Source organism: Mixophyes fleayi, chromosome 11 (genome assembly GCF_038048845.1).
Source record: "Mixophyes fleayi isolate aMixFle1 chromosome 11, aMixFle1.hap1, whole genome shotgun sequence".
NCBI classification, from domain to species: domain Eukaryota; kingdom Metazoa; phylum Chordata; class Amphibia; order Anura; family Limnodynastidae; genus Mixophyes; species Mixophyes fleayi.
The window spans coordinates 80049092-80071364 of record NC_134412.1 but is presented as its reverse complement, the minus strand read 5'-3'; the positions used below and the strand labels follow the sequence as shown (position 1 = coordinate 80071364).

At 41.1% G+C, this 22273-nt stretch overlaps 2 protein-coding genes across 2 annotated transcripts; one reads left to right on the top strand and one right to left on the bottom strand.

Annotated features, from left to right (window-relative positions):
- Nucleotides 1–412: 412 nt before the first annotated feature.
- Nucleotides 413–16309, bottom strand: ZMYND12 (zinc finger MYND-type containing 12). The gene is made up of 8 exons (XM_075189891.1): nucleotides 15814–16309; nucleotides 12755–12896; nucleotides 12137–12308; nucleotides 11294–11463; nucleotides 6511–6633; nucleotides 5824–5932; nucleotides 2260–2405; nucleotides 413–889 (listed from the first exon to the last, which is right to left on the bottom strand). The coding sequence occupies exons 1-8, from the start codon at nucleotides 15921–15923 to the stop codon at nucleotides 758–760; spliced, it is 1104 nt and encodes a 367-aa protein (XP_075045992.1). The 5' UTR covers nucleotides 15924–16309; the 3' UTR covers nucleotides 413–757.
- On the top strand, nucleotides 16207–21077 carry PPCS (phosphopantothenoylcysteine synthetase). Its single transcript, XM_075189892.1, has 3 exons — nucleotides 16207–16785; nucleotides 17952–18055; nucleotides 19241–21077. Exons 1-3 carry the CDS (start codon nucleotides 16260–16262, stop codon nucleotides 19568–19570), a joined length of 960 nt encoding a protein of 319 aa, XP_075045993.1. The 5' UTR covers nucleotides 16207–16259; the 3' UTR covers nucleotides 19571–21077.
- Nucleotides 21078–22273: the final 1196 nt, after the last annotated feature.

The following is a 22273-nucleotide window of genomic DNA, read 5'->3' as shown; positions in this document are numbered from 1 at the left end:
ATACCTGCATTTGTGAATACACAGTCGCCATTAGGTGTATGTAACGGCTTCCTGCCAAATCACGGCTTAGTATAGTTCCCAGAGTTCTGTGCCGATTGTCTAAAACCTGGACATATCTTTTAATTGAGACTGGAATGGCGTTAAAGCCAGACAAGGAGGTACAACATTACCTGACTGAAGTGATTTCTTCCCTTGGGACTCTTTAAAGCAAAAAAACAATTACAGCTACCTAGAAGTAACTTGAAATCAATAGCATAAGAGCTTTTTTCGTGGACCCTTTCATTGCGAAGACTATAAATAGTTTAGGTGAAGCACGTTAGATAAAAGAAGATGTATAATTCATGCATACACTATGTATATAGGAAACCTAGCTGTAGGGAAAATATAAAACACACTCATAATGAATACTAAATTGATAGCTCTATTAAACTCCCTTTATAAGCATATAACTTACAGTTTACATAGATCAATGCCAAATCTAATAATGATGGCACTACATTCCAAGGTAACTTCTGATATCATTATTATATACAGTATGTTATTACTAGTGATTATTGAAGTGCTAACATCACTAAACACTGTTCTATATAATTTACAAGAGTTTATAGAGTTACAGGATATTATATTTGTTGTCAATTATAAGAAACATCTGCAATTGGCTCAAGGTCACCCTTCATATTGAATGATCTATGAAAAAATAGTCCTGATATAGCGCCAAAATATATTCGTGTTTGTCATACAACAGTTTGTCACTATATCAGGGGGAGGTAACTTGTTTGGTAGATAATTTCCTTTCAATGTTCTCTATTAAGACTACAATGCTGTCCGATTTCTCATTCTTCGGCAGTTGTTGAGTAATCTGAAGGAGTTTCTTGCCCCATTCATGTGCCTGTAACAAAACAAAACAACCCGTTACTGCCATCGATAGCACACAATGAGGGTTTTCTATCGCAGATCTGCTGAGGTAAATTTATTTCCAAAATGGCAGCTCCCATCATGACAGACATTCATCTTTATTTACAAACCGCAAATAAACATAATCAATTATTCAATTATTGAATTTAGAATGAGCTGTCTGGGGACATATTATTCCCCAGACAGTTGTCACGTTGTTCTGTTATTCAGTATTACAGCTTACTGCACGGTGGCTCAGTGGTTAGCACTTCTGCCTCACAGCACTAGGGTCATGAGTTCACATTCCAACCATGGCCTTATCTGTGTGGAGTTTGTATGTTCTCCCCATGTTTGCGTGGGTTTCCTCCGGGTGCTCCGGTTTCCTCCCACATTCCAAAAACATATTGGTAGGTTAATTGGCTGCTATCAAAATTGACCCTAGTTTCTCTCTCTCTCTCTCTGTATTTTTGGCAAATTTAGATTGTAAGCTCTATTGGGGCAGGGACTGATGTGAGTTCTCTGTACAGCGCTGCGGAATTAGTGGCGCTATATAAATAAATGGTGATGATGATCCTACTGCCTTAGCCTATTCCAATTATCCACCGGCATTTTCGTGGCTATACTTGGGTAGATATTCTATATTTCTATTGAGTAATGGAAAAATGGATGTGTTAGACAAATTGCATAGATCTAGTCCTTTGGTGGTTCGGACAAACAAACAGATCACAGGGCCTCATGTAATCATCACTAATTCCGCAGCGCTGTACAGAGAACTCACTCCCATCAGTCCCATTGGGGCTTACAGTCTAAATTCCCTAACATACACACACAGACAAACTAGCATTAATTTTGTCAGCAGCCAATTAACCTACTAGTATGTTTTTTGGAGTGTGGCAGGAAACCGGAAAACCCACACAAACACGGAGAGAACATACAAACTCCACAAGATAAGGCCAGGGTTGGGAATCGAACTCATGACTTCAGTGTTGGGAGGCAGAAGTGCTAACCACTGAGCCACTGTGCTGCCCGTATGTGGTTGACCATTGATTAGACATTATCCAACTGGATTTTTCAGCCAGCCCAATCAAAAATATGATCAGTGGTAATTCTGGTCTGCTCATTCTAGACCCACATATGAAGCACTGTTGGACCACACCAACAAAACAGATCTGCCTGTTCGTAGACAGCTTATCTCTACACACATTGTCCCAAATAAGGTCTGATTTTGCAAAAGGCAGGGAAGGCCTTGTTGCCAAAAAAACTGCATGTGTTCTGTTGATAAACCACCTTTGCCTTTTTACAGTCAAGTAATAAGAAGAGGTGCATATATGTAAGCCCTGCTGCAGAATCCGGTGGGACTCTTACCTTAGAGAAATCCCTGCTGAGGAAGAACAGCATTGTTAGGCCATGCAGTATCTTTGCCATCTTGGCTGGTTCTTTATTTGAAGCCTGTTGCCTGATATCAAATATAGCATTGAGCATCTGTAATGCTTCAGCATCCTGGTTCTCATCTATAGCAAAGTAAATAAAAGAGTTCACAGGGGGATACACTAATAACACAACACAAGATCAGCAGGAGACAGGCCATGTGAATAATGACTTCTAGCAGTTTTATTTTGGCACAGGATTGCATTTAGATTTGGCTATATTTGGCTCAAATATCTAATATATAAAAGCCTAGCGGCGTGTGTTAGTGTGTGTGGAAAAAACTACCGGGTGACAGAGTGCTCAAGCTGCAGCGCCACCTGCTGGGCGGAGTTATATATTACACTGACCTACTAAATTCTTAGCATTATCTAATATATAAAAGCCTAGCGGCGTGTGTTAGTGTGTGTGTGGCGATGAAGATGACAAGAACCTTTTTAACACCTTAAGTAGCTTGATTTGACTAGAATGCATGAGTATCATGCACGGGTTAACTTGTATAGTATAAGTACGGACTGTCATTATTAGTAAACAACCGTCATACCATATAAGAAGCGCAGATAAACATTATAAAGGACACCACCATATATAAACTTAGATGTTATTAATAAAATAACATTTAGTAACACATTTAAAAATATTCAAATTGCATATACTGTAAATCAAAGAAAATGTGGACATTTATTAAACTTCAATGAATCTGACTTAAATCATCTGACTGATCCAGTGAATGATCACATTAGGTCATTGCATACTTATAGATTAGAGGAAGTCACTTATTCTTAGCATCGTGAAAAACCACTACTCAGATGACCTGTTTAGGATCGGGGTTTACACACTCTGGGCCTGAGTCATTAAGGAGAGCAAAGCATAAAAAAGGAGTAACTTTGCACCTGGTCAAAACCATGTTGCACTTGAGGGGGAGGTAAATTTAAAATGCGGGGACAAATTTATAGTTTATGTCCTAGATCATCTTTAAATTGTCAGTGTAAACATAAAGTATTTGTGTGCTACATGAAAAAACAGCCAGTATTTAACTTGTGTGCAAAATAATAAACTAATTTGCACCCCTTGCATTGTAACATGGTTTATGCAGGAGCAAACTTGCTCCTTTTTTTGCTTTGTTCTTCCTAATGCCTTTGTGTCCGTGGTTCATTATACCCCTGAACGCAGGTGACCGTTAAAGACTCCCCTCCAGCGTCACACTTATGGCTTCACTAATACCGCTTTCATACTGCCGCCCCAGCAATATCCCAGGTTTTTCAAGCCGGGTTTTTGCCGGGGCTCGGAGCGTCCCAGCTCAGAAACACCATTTATACTGCACCTCGGACCCGGGAATTTCCCGGGTTGACCCCATTCATACTGCACAAGTCTGTGCCCTGGCACTTTGTGGGAGTCATCACCAGAGCAGTTTTCATTGGCTGAAAAATGGTTAGGTCATTGAAAGGTGACTGTTTTTTTTTTTCTTCCACGGGCTCCCACCGATGACATCATCCTCCAGAGACAGGCAGACAGCCAATCAGCTTGTTTTCTGTGCAACCCGGGTTGAAAAACCCGGGTTGCACCATTCATAGTGCAGGCAACCCGGGTCCGACCCGGGAATTACCCCTCGATAAATTACGGGTTGAAGACCCGGGTTTTTAGACCCGGGATTTTTGACTTGTACCATTCATACTGCACCAAGACCCGGGTCGTTTGAGCTCGCCCCGGCAAAAACCCTGGATTTTTGGTGCAGTATGAATGGGGTATAAGCTGCGATTTGAAAGTCCTTTATACACGGGTCTGTAAGTTATAGAGATACTCAGCGATTAAAGTGAGATCTCAGGGGAGGAGCAATAGAGTGATCTAGTGTATTATAATGTCTGCAAGTCAGATCCATTGGAGTTTAATAATTGTCCATATTGTGTAATTTTTTTTCTTTGCAAATAGATACTAATTAATATTACCTTATGTATTGAAATTGATTTTAATCTGTTCACATGGTTTATAGCTAAGTAACTTCAACCTTTTAGTAATTCTAGATGTGTTGATTCAGAGGAAGGTAAAAGAACGAATGGTAGGAGGTAGCGATCGTACCTTGTCCAGGCATGGCACATGTTCAGCCGTGCTTGTAGCCCCAGCCTGACCAAACCAAGAACCAATCTTTATGCTGTTATTATGGATCTGACTTCGCAACTTCACTTACTTACTTCTTCTAATGTGCCAGAGGCTGTTCACCATGCAGACTTACTGCTCCGGTATGGATGGAGCCGATTTTACACCCTATCATCCAGATTTTCAAGAACCAACCCACCCCGCAGCTCCAGTTCTGTCCACCAAAAGTAGCCCACAGGGTGTTCGCATTTAACACCCTGGAACAAGACAATGAGCCAGGCTTCGTACCCATTTCAAGTGTGAGAATAGATTGAGATCTTTTTGATCCCAAATCTAAGCAGTCACTTTACTGGATAACACTGTGAGGGGTCTTCGAGCTCTAACTTTCCTGAAGAAAACTTTGGTGATAACCAACTACTAGACGGTTTGACAAGACGAGCAATTTGCATATCTGAACTGCCGTGGACCTGCACCAGAAGCATAGTTCACCATTTTTTCTGGTCCTATCATGCACGCTCATGCTCTACTTCCCAAGGCAGCCAACGCGATCCCACATCAGCTGGGGTGTCCAGACTCTTACCTTCATTGCGGTACAAGATTTCATGTGGGCCCGTTGACTCGAGCGCATGTTAGAATCCTTAGGGGTATATTTACTAAACTGTGGGTTGGAAAAAGTGGAGATGTTGCCTATAGCAACCAATCAGATTCTAGCTGTCATTTTCTAGAATGCACTAAATAAATGAAAGCTAGAATCTGATTGGTTGCTATAGGAAACATCTCCACTTTTTCCAACCCACAGTTTAGTAAATATACCCCTTAGTCTGTGTTTCAAAGGCCAGGTGGGTAACCGCTACAGCTACGGACCTCAGGCACATAGGGGCGTGAAGCCTTCTGCCAGGTTGCAGTGCACAGTCCATCCATTGGCGTTTGGCCCTGGTTCAAAACGGGGAGGACAGGTAGGTGGTTGTCTCACTCAGCCCTGGTGACTGCTCTTCCTGGGGTTGCTGTAAATCTGGGCAGCAGCCAACAAGAGCACTTTCCCTGGTTGGCCAGGCCTACATCACCCACAAATTTAGTACTATCAGTCTCATGCCAATATTTAGCAACATCCTTGAGGACCACTGGCTCTTTTGGACATCCCACTCAAGCATTGTGTGTGCACTAAGGACAGTCTGCCCTGGTTAACATGATAGGTCCATCCATGACAAAGGCAGTTTATCAGGAGGGGCGACCGTTGTCTCCTTTGACCCCTCCTGGATCACATCTCCTCCCCCACCTCCAGCAAACCACATGGACCTAACCCTTTTACAATATTGACTCCCAACCTGCCTTTGCCTGCTGGTGTTAGTGAAGATTGGCTGTGTGTGACTGCTCCTGTGGACACAACAAGTCATCTGTAACGCTTAGTACCTAAACTTTCTTGATCAGCATCATCAAGCCAAACAGAATCACTTCTCGATGAAGTTTGTATTTGACCATCCACCAGTCTGCTGAGGTGAGAGTGCCATATATCTGTGACCTGCAAAAAAACAACAATCCCACAATTATTATTATGTAGTGTTTAGAAAGTGTTAACATTTTATACAGTGCTGTACAAGTAGCAAACAGTGCATATTAGTAACAAGTACCGATTGAATCAAAGGGTACAAATGGCCGTGCTTGTGAGAGATTAAAGTGTAGCCGTCAATTTTGTGGGCTGAACCAGTATGCGGCCAATCAATTTGCTAGAAACCAGTGACATCACTGACTAATATTCCTGAGATACTGGTTCCTGGAGAATTCATACCCCACATTCTCAAGGACATTGTATTAGCCCAGAAAATATATGAAAGTCACAGGTCCACTTTAATGATTTTGCAATAATTAATCAGTGAACGTTTAGAAGCAGACAATCAGTGACTCTCCAGCTACATACGGGGGAATTCAATTGGAAGCAATGTGCCGCAGGACATCACCGCGTTATATGACTGCTCACATTACCGCCTACTACCCATGAGGTGCATGGAAAAATGAGCAGAGATACATCGCCGCAGTCATAAACAAAAATAAGTGAACTTATTATTTTACATCGATAGTTAAAACAGCAGGAAAACTTACCTCAGAATATAGAGAGTCGGCAATAACCATTTTATTCTGACGAAAGAAGATATTTGCCATATGGAAGTATCCTCCGGACGTAGTAATATTGTTCGGTCCTGATACTGTGCTTCCATAATAAACCTAAGATATCAATAATATATTAATATATATATATTTATACATACATATATATATATATATATATATATATATATATATATATATATATATATAATATATATATATATATATACACATACATACACACATGACTGAGATGCATTGCAAGACTTGAAAAAAGATTTGACCATGTATGAGGTACTGATGCTTTTATGGAGAATTTTAGAGGCGGTTATATTGCAGATTTTACTCTTATTTATATAATAAATTATTAACAGATGGTTTACTGTCAATTAAAAGGAAATACCATTTAAATGAACAAGAGAACTAAATGTCATGTGACATTTGAAAAATGTTGTGGTAATTTAATAATATGAATATACTGAAAATTACTTATTATGTATACAATGTTTGTTTTGAATAGATCGTCATTATCATCATCACCATTTATTTATATAGCGCCACTAATTCCGCAGCGCTGTACAGAGAACTCACTCACATCAGTCCCTGCCCCATTGGAGCTTACAGTCTAAATTCCCAAACATACACACACACAGACACACACACACATAGACTAGGGTCAATTTTGATAGCAGCCAATTAACCTACTAGTATGTTTTTGGAGTGTGGGAGGAAACCGGAGCACCCGGAGGAAACCCACGCAAACATGGGGAAAACATACAAACTCCACACAGATAAGGCCATAGTTGGGAATTGAACTCATGACCCCAGTGCTGTGAGGTAGAAGTGCTAACCACTAAGTCACCATGTTTGTTGTTGTCTGACACCTGACAGATACTTTATTTAAAATGAATAATATACTTAAAAGTGTTTTTCACCATCAGGACAGTTTCATTTACTGACTTGTACATGCCCCTTGTGCAACTTTTACTATATACATTACATGTATTTTCTAGCTGTATTGCCCTGATGGTGTCCTGGGATAGGAGCCTTGTGCTGGATCTCAGGGCAAGAACAAGAAAATAACAATCTGAGGATATATAAACATGGCTAAAGAGCACAGATAGAAGCTAGAGAAAAAAAAGTAATGTATTATTGTTGCAGGAGGCTGCACACAAGCCATACAAAAACGTCACTAGCCGGTTAAAGGTGAGAAAACACTTTTAAATAAAAGTATAGGATATTATTCTATGACAATAAACAGGTAATATTTAGTACACAATATAACCCTCCAATACAGACTATATGGACTGATTCAGCTGATTAATTGTTGTAAGTTGTAGGAAGACAAGACCATGGGGTATATTTACTAAGCTGTGGGTTTGAAAAAGTGGAGAGGTTGCCTATAGCAACCAATCAGATTCTAGCTGTCATTTTGTAGAATGTACTAAATAAATGATAACTAGAATCTGATTGGTTGCTATAGGCAACATCTCCACTTTTTCAAACCCGCAGTTTAGTAAATATACCCCCATGTGTCTGATCTATCCAGCAGTCACTGGAGGTAGTCGGTGAGCACTCAGCCTACCCAATCTTCTACTCATTTAAACAATTTATTATTATTTATTATTAGGGTCAATTATAAAATAAATGACATTAATTATAAATACAATTTATAAAGTGAATGACAATTAAATAGTTAGAAATGAGTCAGAAGAATAACATTGTTAGTATGTCTGGGAACAGCGATGAGGCTGATTATATCTCTTGTCATCTGTTAGGTGCCACAGTCATGGAAGTTAACCCCTTATAGAGCAGCTCTGTGTGATATGGACAGGGAAGGGTTACTCCTCAGTTATACAGCTGCCCCTGCTAATGATTAGGGGAGGGGTACAACAAGGTGATGTTAATAACTGCCCCTCATAACCTAGACTCACTAAGAGCAGCTGCTAAAGCTGAGGACAAGTCATGATTAAAGGGAAAGATGTTCTGCAAGGCTACATGTATGTACATGCAACAGCAACATTTGTCACGGATGTCCTACCATCAACATGCCTGAGAAAAAAAGATCATCAATCACATGCTTACAGCTGACAGATGTTTAGTGGTAAATTCTGCAAGTGACACCTGCTCTCAAAGACACCAGGGGCTAGATTTACTAAACTGCGGGTTTGATAAAGTGGAGATGTTGCCTATAGCAACCAATCAGATTCTAGTTATCATTTATTTAGTACATTCTACAAAATGACAGCTAGAATCTGATTGGTTGCTATAGGCAATATCTCCACTTTTTCAAACCTGCAGTTTAGTAAATATACCCCCTAGTGTATAATCAGTGCAGTATTCACTAAGAACATGTGTGTGTTATGAGGAATCATGTGACCCTACTGTAGATAATAAAGACTAATGTGCTGTCCCCTACTGTAGATAGTAAATTCTGTAAGGCCACCTACTATAGATTACAGAGTCGTATCATCCCTGTTGTAGTATATAATCATATACATCCTACTGTAGTTAATAAAGACTTATATGTCCCCTACTGTAGACAGTAAATACTGAAAGGCCCCTACTATAACAAATAAATACCCCCCTACTGATAATAACAAATTATATACCTATTACTGTAAATAATTACATACCTCCTCATGTAGATAATAAAGGATCATATATACTCCTACTGAATAAATAGTCATATGCTCCCTATTGTAGGGTGTTATATGTTGGTTGGGGATGACCTTGTTCCTGGATTCTAATAGGGGATTTACACCAAAGGCCTGTTCACATGCACAGTGAGTGTTATTGATGTATTCAGTAGATTGGAGCCCAGCATAAACACATAGCTAAGCCATTTTACCAAGGACGGAAAAAGAAAGAAAAAGTCCCGATCAGCATGCCGATTTATGTGTACACACTATACACGACTGCTTCCAGATCTGTGCTCTTCATCTGTCATAACCATCGGCGGCAACTCATGGTCTCCTCTCTGCCTCCCCTCTCAGTGACAGCACACTGATAGCTAAATTGTCGTTCCAATTCTGCAGAGTGTAAACACACAGCAGAATTGGAACAACATCGTTCCATCATTGAACGAGATTTTTACTTCAGTTTACAAATCTCGTTCAACGATATGATGTGCTTTGGAACGATAATCGTTCCTCTGTGCAGGGTACGCACTATTGTGATATCGGGTCAATCAGTCGCTTATCGTCTGATTGGCCTGATAGTCTGCTGAAAACACTTTAGTGTGTACCCAGCCTAAGTCAGTATAATAAGAAAGTGTGTGGGGTTGTATAACTTATCCATCTTGTCACCAGTAAAGTAAATAAACTTTTAAAAGTTTCACTGTAATGATTTTGCTGGCAGAGAGGGTGGGACAAAACTTTTAATGACCTGCAGCTAAGCTGCAATAAGAACTGTGTTAAAGTTAAATCTGGAACGTTCACTGAAAGAACATAGCATTCATGAGAAGAATAAACTAACCTTACACTATGATCATTTACTTTTTAACTCAATTTCTGAAATGCAAGTGAAACTTTATGAATGGTCTACCCAGGAGCTGGTTGGTCTGGGGGTCGTTGGGGGCCACTGGACCAGTCCCATTGTGGGCTCCCTCTATTTTTAATTCCTTTAAAATGTCCCTTGTCTCCCCAGCTAAAATTTGCCAGCCAGCCCCTGAATAAACCTGACATTTTGGGCTAGACTTACTAAACTGCGGGTTTGAAAAAGTGGAGATGTTGCCTATAGCAACCAATAGATTCTAGCTGTCATTTATTTAGTACATTCTACAAAATGACAGCTAGAATCTGATTGGTTGCTACAGGCAACATCTCCCCTTTTTCAGAACCGCAGTTTAGTAAATATACCCCTTTATCTTCACAGGAAGCTACAGGTATTCTGGTTTTCTATTGTTCATTATAGACAGGGTCTGATTAAGGGTACAGGCTGCCCTAGGCGCCTAACGCGCTCATAGCGCCCACTACCCTTTCATACCAGGCAGTAACAGAAACGCCCCCCCCAAATGTTCCTGTATTTTGAAACTGAGCTCTGTTTGTTTTTTTAAATGTATTTTTGTGACACATTTCATTTTCATTAAAATCTGAACTGTATAGCGCAATGAAGAAGTGAATAAGCGCTAATGCGTGTGAAGGTGGAGGGGACATCAAGATTAATACCTTGCTACATTTTTCTTTCATGTTTGATTTTTACCTTGGAGAACAACTATTCTCTTGTATTTTAAAATGAATTTCAGTTTATATCTCTCCCTGTCATAAATTTGAAGCCATAAAAATGTTGGGTCCACCCAAAAGCCTTCTGCCCTAGGCTGCAGCCTAGACAGCCTGCTGGATAATCAGGCTCCGAATATAGATAATTTATAATCTGCATGAGTAATCTGGAGCTGTCACATATATGATTATAATACACAAGTGATTATAATGTATGTATAAACACCAGTGAGTAATATCTGTATGCAGCCATTGCTTACTTGGTTGCATTATGGTAGTGTGTTTTGAATAACTCCCTTGGGTCAAACGTCTAGCTGTAGCTGAGTCTCTCCCATCTCAGGATCCTGTGGGTCGAAGTTAGCAAGCAGATGTTGGATGGGGCCATTAATGAGCCCAGAGGGGTCGTTCAACCCCCTTCCCATTATAATACATCTCTGTCAGGGTTCCAAGGCAAGATCTTTAAACTACCCCATAGGGACAGTATACAAATAAGCCACTCCTATACAGAAGAAATGGCTTCTGGGTAATGCTATTAACATGATGTAGATGTAACTTACGTCATTAGACAGATAGTAGAGGGAATCCTCAAACTGCCCTTTGGCAGAGTAAAGGAGCCCCAGGTTGCGGTATAGTTTGGCTCGGATGATATTGCTGCACTCTGCAGTTTTCAGCACAGTCCAAGAGGCATGTGACAGATACTCCTCTGCCTGTGCCAGATTCCCAAGACCTAATCATACAGGGAAACAAAGAGAAAATGCCCGATATTAATAGATACATTAATATATTACTATCATAATAACTTTGTTTGCTAAAGAAATCACTCAGGGAAATAACTCAAAAGTTGTTCACTGACATGTGCCATATTTATGTGGAAAACTGTCTCACGTGTCAAGTCAATAACATTAAACAATAAATAGACTTTCCGATGTCATGAAACATCACTTTTTTTTTACTCCTTTACCTGATTACATACTGTGTTTTTTTGTTTTATATACCAGAATACCAATACCATTTATCAAATGCATTTCACTAACAGGGTGACTCCCCTTGCTGGGGCACCGGGGTCTGCTCTATGCAGCCATTTTTCCTTGGGATGTAGTACACCACCAATGGGGGTGTGGGGTGAGCAGGAGGACCAATCAGAAGCCACAATCTTAAATGCAGCTTCTGGTTGGTCCTCCTCTCTGCAGCGTCACAGAGCACCCAGGACTTCGGCTATTCGGAGGAGCATATAAATCACATTACACTGTAGGTGTAAGTAGAACGGGTCATGACTGAGGCGCTGCATTTCTGTACAGCCTACAGTGAAGCAGGAATGTATCTAGTCTGAATCATATGATATACTCTCATGAACAATCATTGTTCTAATCCTGACATTAAACATATAATGAAACTCTTACCAATGTTGGCTTCAGCTAGGATGAGGTACACCGGCACTAATTCCACAGACGTCAGCCCATACACGTCAATACTGAAAGATAGGGCGTGCGTAGCTGCTGGGATCACGATTTCATGGCGTCCTTCGTAAAGAATTCTCTGAGCTTCTTTAGTGGTCACTTCAATTAAGTGTTTCTGTAGAGGGAAATGGATCTTGTTCACATGATTGGACTGTTCTAACTCTTTAGCCACAGCGCCTTGTGTAAGCCTGTCCAGTGTTATACCGTCAAATGATGCAGGAAACTGATTGGCTGCGAGAGCAGTTACATCACGCCGCTATTCTGTGACACTCTACAGTGAACTTTTACCATTAGTACGGTAAAAGTGCACAGTACTACTGTTAATACAGTAATTTTAACGCTGATTTTTGCTCGCAACTCTCTGGGCCGTGAGTAAATATCCAGGTTAAAATTACTGTATTAAAGGTAATAGTACTAACGCCGCGTTAACCCTACACTAACATGGCTGAATTGAATCTGCCCCTATGAATCTATGGCCGCTAATCAGCACTGCGAATGACAGACATCCAGAGAAACTGCCGCAGGTCACATGGGAGCTTGTCACATGATTCATGTCCATACCTTTCTCTGCAACAACTGCTCCACAGAATGCGTCCTCTCTTCTGCAGAGTTTAAGAAAGGGAACGTTGCCCGCACAGGAATCAGTAGCTGGCAAATCTTTTCATGAATACTGGTCCAGTCAGCCAGCTGGTGGTCCGCATCACTAGTGACAAGTGGGAATCGGTAATTTGTGTTTAAATCACTTGTCTTAGAATTTGTGTATGGATAGTGTGTACTACTTAAACTGTGCTTTAGTGATAAATAAGAGCAATACATGTAAAAGATGAGATGTTGCCTATAGCAACCAATCGGATTCTAGCTGTCATTTTGTAGAATGTACAAAATAAATGGTAGCTAGAATCTGATTGGTTGCTATAGGCAACATCTCCACTTTTTCAAACCCGCAGTTTAGTAAATATACCCCTAAGGCAGATGTGTAATCAGGGAACTGGCTATAGAACCACTACCGGGCCAAATATCATTAAAGGCCCAAAATATGTGCTGTTCCATCAGCCTTTACTAAGTAATACTTTACCATAACAAAGGCTGTCATCTCGTGATGTCATGTTAGATTGGAAGCTCTTTGGGGCAGAGGCCTCTTTCATAATGTATTCTTATGTTTAAAGTTGCAATTCTTCCAAATTTGGCATTAATGCTGTAAGGTCACAGTTGCCAACCTGTAACGATTGGCCTCCGGGAGTCTCAGTGTAGAGGTGAGCATGAGGGGGGCGGGGCTCTGCGAACCGCGTCTTTTTGGCCCCGCCCCTGTGACGTAATGACACAAGCACATCATTTTAACACGGGGGGGGGGGGGGGGGGAGAATCGCATCATGGAGGCTTCAAATCTGCCCACTAACCGGAATTTGGGAGTCTCTCAGAGCATTCTGGGAGAGTTGGAAAGTATGTGTAAAGTGCTGTGTACATTTTCTGCATCATATAAATAAACCTATACAAATCGGCAAAATTAAGCCCAGGGAGCAAGACTCGACTCAACAGCCTATTAGGAACATTTTAAGGGACATGACCCTGCCCCCCAGCCCAGCCTGCCCCTGAACCTATACATACATTCATATATGCTTACAAGATAGAACGTTATTATCTATTTCAATGCTCTACGCACCAATACATACAAATTGTGGCTTTCATACAAATTGTGGCAGTGAAAGATTTTTGTGAATCTCAGTTTTGTGCATCAATGCATTTAACATAATCAAGGTTATAAAACATCTGAGTGTATATCAGCCAGGCCTGTCTATAGTACATTGATCACACAGCAAGCAGAACAGGTGACAGATGAACGTGGATGCAGGAGATGGAAGATGGAATACAATATAAAGTTTGGGATGACTCGTTATTCACAGACCAGAACCAAAGAATATACCGACAGCGAGCGCTGACATTAGAGAGAAAGGTAACGTATTTGTGTTGTGAGAACTTTTATGTTTTAACTCAACGATTTAGTTTTCTCTCTGCCACCTTTTGCTGTTAACCAATTTCTTATTTGTTCTCATTTCTGCATTTATAGGCAGATATTTCAGTTAACTTTAGGATTTTGTCATTTAGATGTGCAGTTTTAAAGCTCACTGAAGACATAACACTATTATGAAAAACAGACAGGATGATCAAAACCAGGCTCTGCGAGTATTAAAACTGGTTAGGTGGAAAGACTACTGTATATGGAGGTCAATGTCTACCCAGGTATGATCCTGTATAATATTTCTGTGATACCACTTTGTTCCTTGGAATATCACTGTGAAAATGGTTGTGCTATGGCTACATTGTAATAATCTGGTTAACAATCAAGTGCTAAAAAAACAAATGGTGTATAATTCAAGAAGCTATCACACTCTGATAACCAAAATAGGTGCACCATAAAAGAAATAATAATAAAATCAAGATCATTGTTGAGTCCTCAAAGTGAAAACTACACTACCATTAACCTTCCCTGCCCCCCTCAAATCGCTCCCCCAAAAAACAATCCCCCACCCCCCAAAAAATAGGGACTATTTAGAGATAAGAGCAAGTCCAGCTAGAAGCTACAATTTTGTGCGTTGGTAAAACATATTGCTCTGCAGGGGGTCAAATCTAAAATGGGCAGAGGGATATGGAGATGGAGGGTGGGCACTTGGCTCTTCCTTACCCAACTCTAAATTCCAGTGTAAGTAAAAGTGTACATATGTGCTACATGTAAATATAAGCAGTATTTTCCCTGCATACAAACAAAGTGCACTTGCACCCCTTGCATTGCCTATGTGTAAGTCTGTACCCTTCGCTGTATTTACTCCTAACTGCAATTGAAGCCTGTGATGTTTACTAATATCCAGAATGGTAACAAAAAATATAAATTTTGCATCCGCAATTTATATCTCGCCGCCTCCTAGTGGTTGACGCCCGGTATAAATTCACCATTTATAACATTTGTAGGAAATAATCTGGACAATCACTGTTCTTCTGCACTCTGTACATGGGGCATTATGAGCCAGAATGGTGATTGATAGACAGGTGATGTGACCTTCAAGATGTTCTGCAGCAACCTCACAGTTTGATTGACTGATCAATACGCTCCACAACTGATGTCTTTTAGATGAACCACTAAAATCAGGCAATCCTAAAGCCCTCAAAATCACTTCCATAGGCCTGGAAACCCACTCCCAAGCCTGGGGCACTGTATAATTGAGGTGGCTGGACCCTGCCCCCGCTTCACACGACTCTGCTTGAAAAGTGAGAGCTGTGTGCACCTAACAGTAGTGAACGCGGCATTGCCCATGTATATTATGGGGATAGGAAGAGTTGAAGAGCAGCCAAGCACTGTCTAAAATTATAGCCACGCCCCCATGCATGCTGGTCACGCCCACTGGCAGCGTGGTGTGGAAACCCCCCTCTACAAATCCTGCATTTGCCCCCGACATTATCATCAAAGTTAATACAGCCAGCACCTCCTTTGTAACATTATAATACATTTTACCACCCACTGCTTTTGGCAATTGCATGTAACATTAATAACTATAGGTACAATACTAGAGGTATCCAAGTGCAATATGCTAAGTAGTTGAATAGAAACCAGACACTGCAATACTCACCAGTAGTATGTGACCTTGCAGTCAGTGCACTGGATATGGGCCGGGCTGTGACACAGCTCACATCGCAGTTTCACCCCTTTGGGGTTAGATAGCGGGTTGACGTTGGCCATAGGGATGAGCAGGAATAACTCAGTAAATGTCCCATGCAGGAGCCTGGACCTCCGTTGCTAAGGACGCTGAGATTGGTTGCCATGTGACGGAAAAAACATGCGTCCTGCCCTGACTATAAACCAGGTGTAGTAACTGGTTCAGAGATGTAGTCATCGTGTTAGAAGTAAAGTAGTTGTTGGGTTTATAGAAGTAAATCACATTCTGCGTACAGTAATATGCACAGGGATGTGAAATGGTTCAGGTAACTGGAATCTGCCCGGTTCAAAGATGGCGTCAGGCACTTCCGTCGCAGGACGTGACGCGGTACTCCGTGCTGTCAGTTCTATAGCGGGGATATGATGGCGGCGCCCAGCCCGGCAGAGCAGATACGGCAGGACTTCGCCCCTCCGCAGGCTGACGTGGAGGAGATAACGCGGGCAATGGAGGCGTTTGCCCGGGGACATAACTCCGAGGGGCGCCGGGTGGTGCTGATCACCTCCGGGGGGACCAAGGTCCCGCTAGAGTCCCGCACCGTGCGCTTCCTGGATAACTTCAGCAGCGGCCACCGCGGAGCCACCTCGGCGGAGTATTTCCTGCAGGCCGGGTACGCGGTCATCTTCCTGCACCGTCACCGCTCCATGTACCCGTACAGCCGCCGCTACTCCGCCCTCAACTGGCTGGATGTACTGCGGCTGCTTCCCTGCAGCGCCCCCCGGGAGCACAGGGTGGAGGCTGTGCAGAGCCAGCTGCCGGGCATAGTGCGGGTGTTACAGGACTACCACGGCATGAAGGAGTCCGGCCGGCTGCTGCCCATAGAGTTCAATACACTCTCTGACTACCTGCACCTGCTGCTGGCTGCTGCCCGGGCCCTCAGCCCCCTAGGTAGGGTCACCAGTGGTGTAGAGGATGGCACTGCCAACCTGTGGAGTAAAATTCACTGCTTATTGACATTTGTAAATAGTGTCCAGGCCTGATTAAGGATTCAAGCCACCATCATCATCAGCTATTTATATAGCGCCACTAGTTCTGCAGCGCTGTACAGAGAACTCTCTCATATCAGTCCCTGTCCCATTGGAGCTTACAGTCTAAACTCCCTAACACACACACAGACTGAGATAGACTAAGGTCAATTTAATAGCAGCCAATTAACCTACTAATATGATTTTGGAGTATAGGAAGAAACTGGAGCACCCATGCAAACACAAGGAGAGCATACAAACTCCACACATGATCAACCAAACTCATGTCCCCAGTGCTGTGAGGCAGAAGTGCTAACCACTTATCCACTGTGCTGCCCACCATAGCATACTACACATGTTGCGCCCCTTTGCCTACCATGCTATGCTAATATGTGGTAGATAAAAATGAACTCGTCCTTAATTTAAAATCTGACTTCCTTCACCCCCTCACCAATATTCTTTTTTGAAACACTGCCCCACTTGACTTTCCAAAAGGGGCACGCCAATCTGTGTCACTTATTAAATTCAGAACTGTATAGGAGAACAGAGGCATGAATGAGCGCTACTGAAGGTGGAGAGTGAGGACACTGTCACACCTGCACCTGTTGCCGTCCTTGTCTTTCCTACTTGTCTTATCCTCAAGTGCCCGCCCAAGGATGACTCGTTGTCTTTAGCCTTTACCATGTGAATGCCCCATGATTACAACCTTACTACATTTTTCTTTCATGTTTTCTTTTTACATTGGAGAACAGCTATTCTCTTATATTTTAAAATATAGTTTATATCTTTCCCTGCCACAATTTTGCTCCCCAACTAAGTTTGCACCACTCCCATTCCCCAGAAGTCTCACACCTTAGGCTGCAGCCTATTGGATAATCAGGCCCTGAATAGTGTTCAGATGTAACAAGTAATAACTTCATAAAGTTTTTACAGGTTAGCTCTAAAACTTAAATGTAACTTTGAATTGCAAATTGATAACTAGACATTCTCCAACTATCTTGTGTATGTATGGAATCTGTAATTTTAATCTGATTTTATTTAGTATGTTATTCAAGACTACTTTATATATGCTAGTTTCTTTCTTTTCAGGATCAAATGCTTTGTTTTACCTGGCTGCGGCAGTGTCGGACTTCTACATCCCAGCATCAGAGATGCCGGAGCACAAGATCCAGTCCTCTAGTGGCCCATTACAGGTAGCTTAAAAATGTGCATATTTGTTCAGGAAATTATGGAGAAAGTATTATAAAGGAAGAACTATAACCTCTTTTTTTACATAAGTTCATTTTCAACTTCAAACGCACGTATATTGGCTTTAGCTGGTAACATGCAGCCAGGCCAACACCTGTACAACTCTAATAGACGCAGAAGGCGCCCACTTCTCCATAAAATGGCTCGTGCCTGGTATGGGATATACTTTTGATATGTTAATCCCTTCCCATCTGCAGGTTGTCACTAGGTGAGGGATACTGGTTATGAAAAGGGGGTGGTGTAAAGCTTTTTTGTTTTAATTTTACTTTCTCTATCCTCCTTTGGGGGACACCAGAGACATTGGGGTATAGAGTAGGGACAGGACAAACTGGCACTTTTAACTTCTGTTTATTCTCCTTCCTTCCCTTTATTAACTTTTCCTAAGTTGTCACAAGAAGACCCACCTGGATGTGCTTAACATGTGGATTGGAAATGGTTTGTCAAAACAGAACCACCAGATCTATCTAAAAATAACCAAAATTCCCAAAAATGTATCTCCAACTCACTATTGCACGCAAAATCCTGAGACCATTAAGATGTGGTTCAGGAGCTTACCCTCTAAGGTAGCCTTCAGTTACTCCTTGACTTATAATCGGATACTAAATTTTCTAAGAGTTACAGTAAACCGAACAATTCCCTGCATAGATATAGCGTTATAAAAACCCAGCCTTTTTAGCACATGAATTATTTAAGAACACAAAGACAGAACATTATTAAATGGTGTTTAATATGACAAACTCAAAATGCTTACTGGATAAAAATGGTGATGATAAATTGACATACAGAAATATAAATGCAAAATAGATTTAAAATCCACTGCAGCAAAACTCAGAAACAGATGGGGTTTTGAAAGGAAAGTCTTTGTGTGCATTTTCTCACCATTGGGCAGTATAAGGGGCCCTTGCAAAGCTTTTTTTTATGGGACATATAAATGTCTAGTCACGCCCTATGGTATTGGCTAACTTTTGTATTTGTATATACATTTGTATATTTGTTATATTTGTATTTTTGTATTATAGATTATACTCAATTTTAATAATGTAAGTTGTTTTTTTTTTTGTTAAATGTATCCATCACACAAGTAAAATACTTTTGCATACTAATAGCCATAATTATCTTTTGATTTTTAGATTACGATGAAGATGGTTCCAAAAATGCTTTCCCCATTGGTTAAAGAGTGGGCTCCCAAAGCCTTTGTTATTTCTTTTAAACTGGAAACCAACCCAGAGATTTTAATCGAGAGAGCTCGGAAAGCACTGGATACCTATCGCCATCAGGTTGTAGTGGCAAATGTCCTGGACACGAGGAGATCCTACGTGGTGGTGGTCACCAGCACAGAAGAGGAAAAGCTCTCCATCTCTGATGAAGAAGAGAGCGTGGGGGTGGAGATAGAAGACAAGATTGTCAAAGACTTAACCCTACGCCACACACGGTTTATTGAAGGGACTGAATTAAATTAGCCGTCCATCCCAACATTGTTTGGTTAAAAGTTAATAAGAACTGAGCCCTTGCTCAGTTGAAACATACGTCCATATGAGTAGCACTTACAGGCACTTGATAAGGGCATGGAGCCTACTGGGTGGAATGTGGGCACCTAAGTGCGTTAAGACTCCTGATCTTTGGCTTATTCAAATGCTTCTGCTTACCCAACATGCTGTAAAGTTTGTACATGGTCTAATATACTCTTCATGACAACCTAGGATTTTAATAGGAATTATATTAATTTATCTTTTTGTATTGTTCTACATGCAAGCCTGATAATGCAGTGTCCAATACAGAGTAATTACTCATATGGTACACTCACTGCTGTATGTGAGCTCTGTTCATTTTATTCTATGATGGATTGAACAGAATGTTGCAGAGAAACACAATACGGGTCCTTGATCTCTACTGGGAGGACATTAATTATGCGCACTTCTCAATTTCTGGTCTTGCTATTTGATAATGGTTCTGGAATTCTCACCCTGTATGGATCAATCCTGGATCACTGAATTCAGGTGCATGAATTTCTAGATAGCAAGGGGTAGAAAGCGTGAACAATTTTCACCATCACACTGAATGTTGACAACAATGCACCCATACAGCTTCACCTAGTAGGCTCCGAAGTATTGACTGATGTGCTTGCTTCAGGCCATGTAAAATACAGTTGTAGTACATGTATATGGAGCCACTGTTGTACGATTGATTTCTTTCCATTCCTCATCATAAGCCATGTTGTGTAGTATATTAAGAGTTTATGGTAGGTATTCACACTTTACCAGGCTGCTAATGTTGGTACATATATGGTTCCAGGGATATTCTTTTGGCCAAAATATTCTGTCTTCTGCTTGTTCCTATCTCTTTTTCAGTGTAGTGTTCATTGAACCTATTCTACAAAGTATGTGCGAAAGTGGTTGGTTAAACGCCTAAAACAAAACTTATGAAAGTGTGACATTGGGACAAGTACGTCTTTTAACCCCAAAACAAGTCTAACATAGAAAAGACTTTCATGGGCATTGGTCACAAGATGGACCTTAGTGGAGGACATCCTGATCTTCACCAGGACTCCTACAATTAAATGTTATTCCTTGGAAGACCCATGATAACGGTTCCACCAGTATCTTTGTAGAAGAGGTGGTAGTGTCCACCAACGCATTTACTACCATAATTCTATTCAACGAGTTTGTGTACTGTTAAAGTCGTTAACTGTTCCTGACCTCCATGTAATGTCTTTATTCTAAGGATCGGTCATTAGAAGATTGTCTCTTTCATATGGAGTAATTACAGCAAGCACAGTAGAACTGGAGCTGTGTAGTCCTTTGTATCTGCCCTTGTACTGTACGAGAAGCTGTGTTAAAGAGATGACTATAGTATAATAGAACCATGAAATCATGTCCTATAATGTTGGGAGTGTATCTACATAGCAAATGATCTAAATTTTTATTATTGCTATAATAAAAAGTAACGTTTACAAGTGCGTCCGTAATATTTGGGAATGTATTCCGCTTACAATGCCCAAAAAGTGTATAGTTTCAATTGGCCACCAGTATTTCTCATAATTCATCATCACCATTTATTTATATAGCGCCACTAATTCCGCAGCGCTGTACAGAGAACTCATTCACATCAGCCCCTGCCCCATTGGAGCTTACAGTCTAAATTCCCTAACACACACAGACAGAGAGAGAGACTAGGGTCAATTTGTTAGCAGCCAATTAACCTACCAGTATGTTTTTGGAGTGTGGGAGGAAACCAACGCGAACACAGGGAGAACATACAAACTCCACACAGATAAGGCCATGATTGGGAATTTAACTAATGACCCCAGTGCTGTAAGGCAGAAGTGCTAATCACTACGCCACCATATTGCCTGTATTGTATTTATATAATGGCAATTCTATCATAAATCCTGTTATAATTGGACAGGTAGCAAAGCGATCCAAAAAGCCAGTTCGTGTAACTCATGCTCAACTTACCTGTAGAAATGATAGAATTTGGTTCCCATGTTACTTGTACCAATTAAAGTGTTCCCGTCACCTATTCATCGTAAAGACAGCTATTTTGGGTGCTAAACCAGTTTTTGTACAGTAATATCACTGGTACTTAATGAAAAAAAAACAATATATTGATGTAACCCAAAGAATGGCTGCAGTGATGTAGACTTAACCCATTTCAGGAGATATTGGACTGCTTTCAAACACACAATGTTTTTCTTCAGGAAAGTGTCCTAAAGCGATAATGCACTCTGTCAGCTGATCCTGAAAGTAAACAGGGAACACTATTTCCCATCACCTTGGCGATTCCACTGTTATATGTCTGCATGCAGCATTAGAGCAGAAGAATCTCCATGGAGTGAACAGCGTTTTTCATTCACTTGCAAGGTTTTAAAAACACCTATTTGATATTGCCCATAGTTTTACCTTTGTTCCATTAACTAATAAGAAAGAATCCTTCAATAACCACTTGGACTACACTGTGGGAACAACCATCTGGCATAAGACCCCGCTTTTGGAGGTACCCGTGTGCCATGGTTGTAGTTTACCTAAAGGCTGCAAGAGAATTCTGATAGACACAGAACGTGCACCTTGGCTTAGTTTAATTTACACTTGGGGCTAGATTTACTAAGCTGCGGGTTTGAAAAAGTGGGGATGTTGCCTATAGCAACCAATCAGATTTTAGCTATC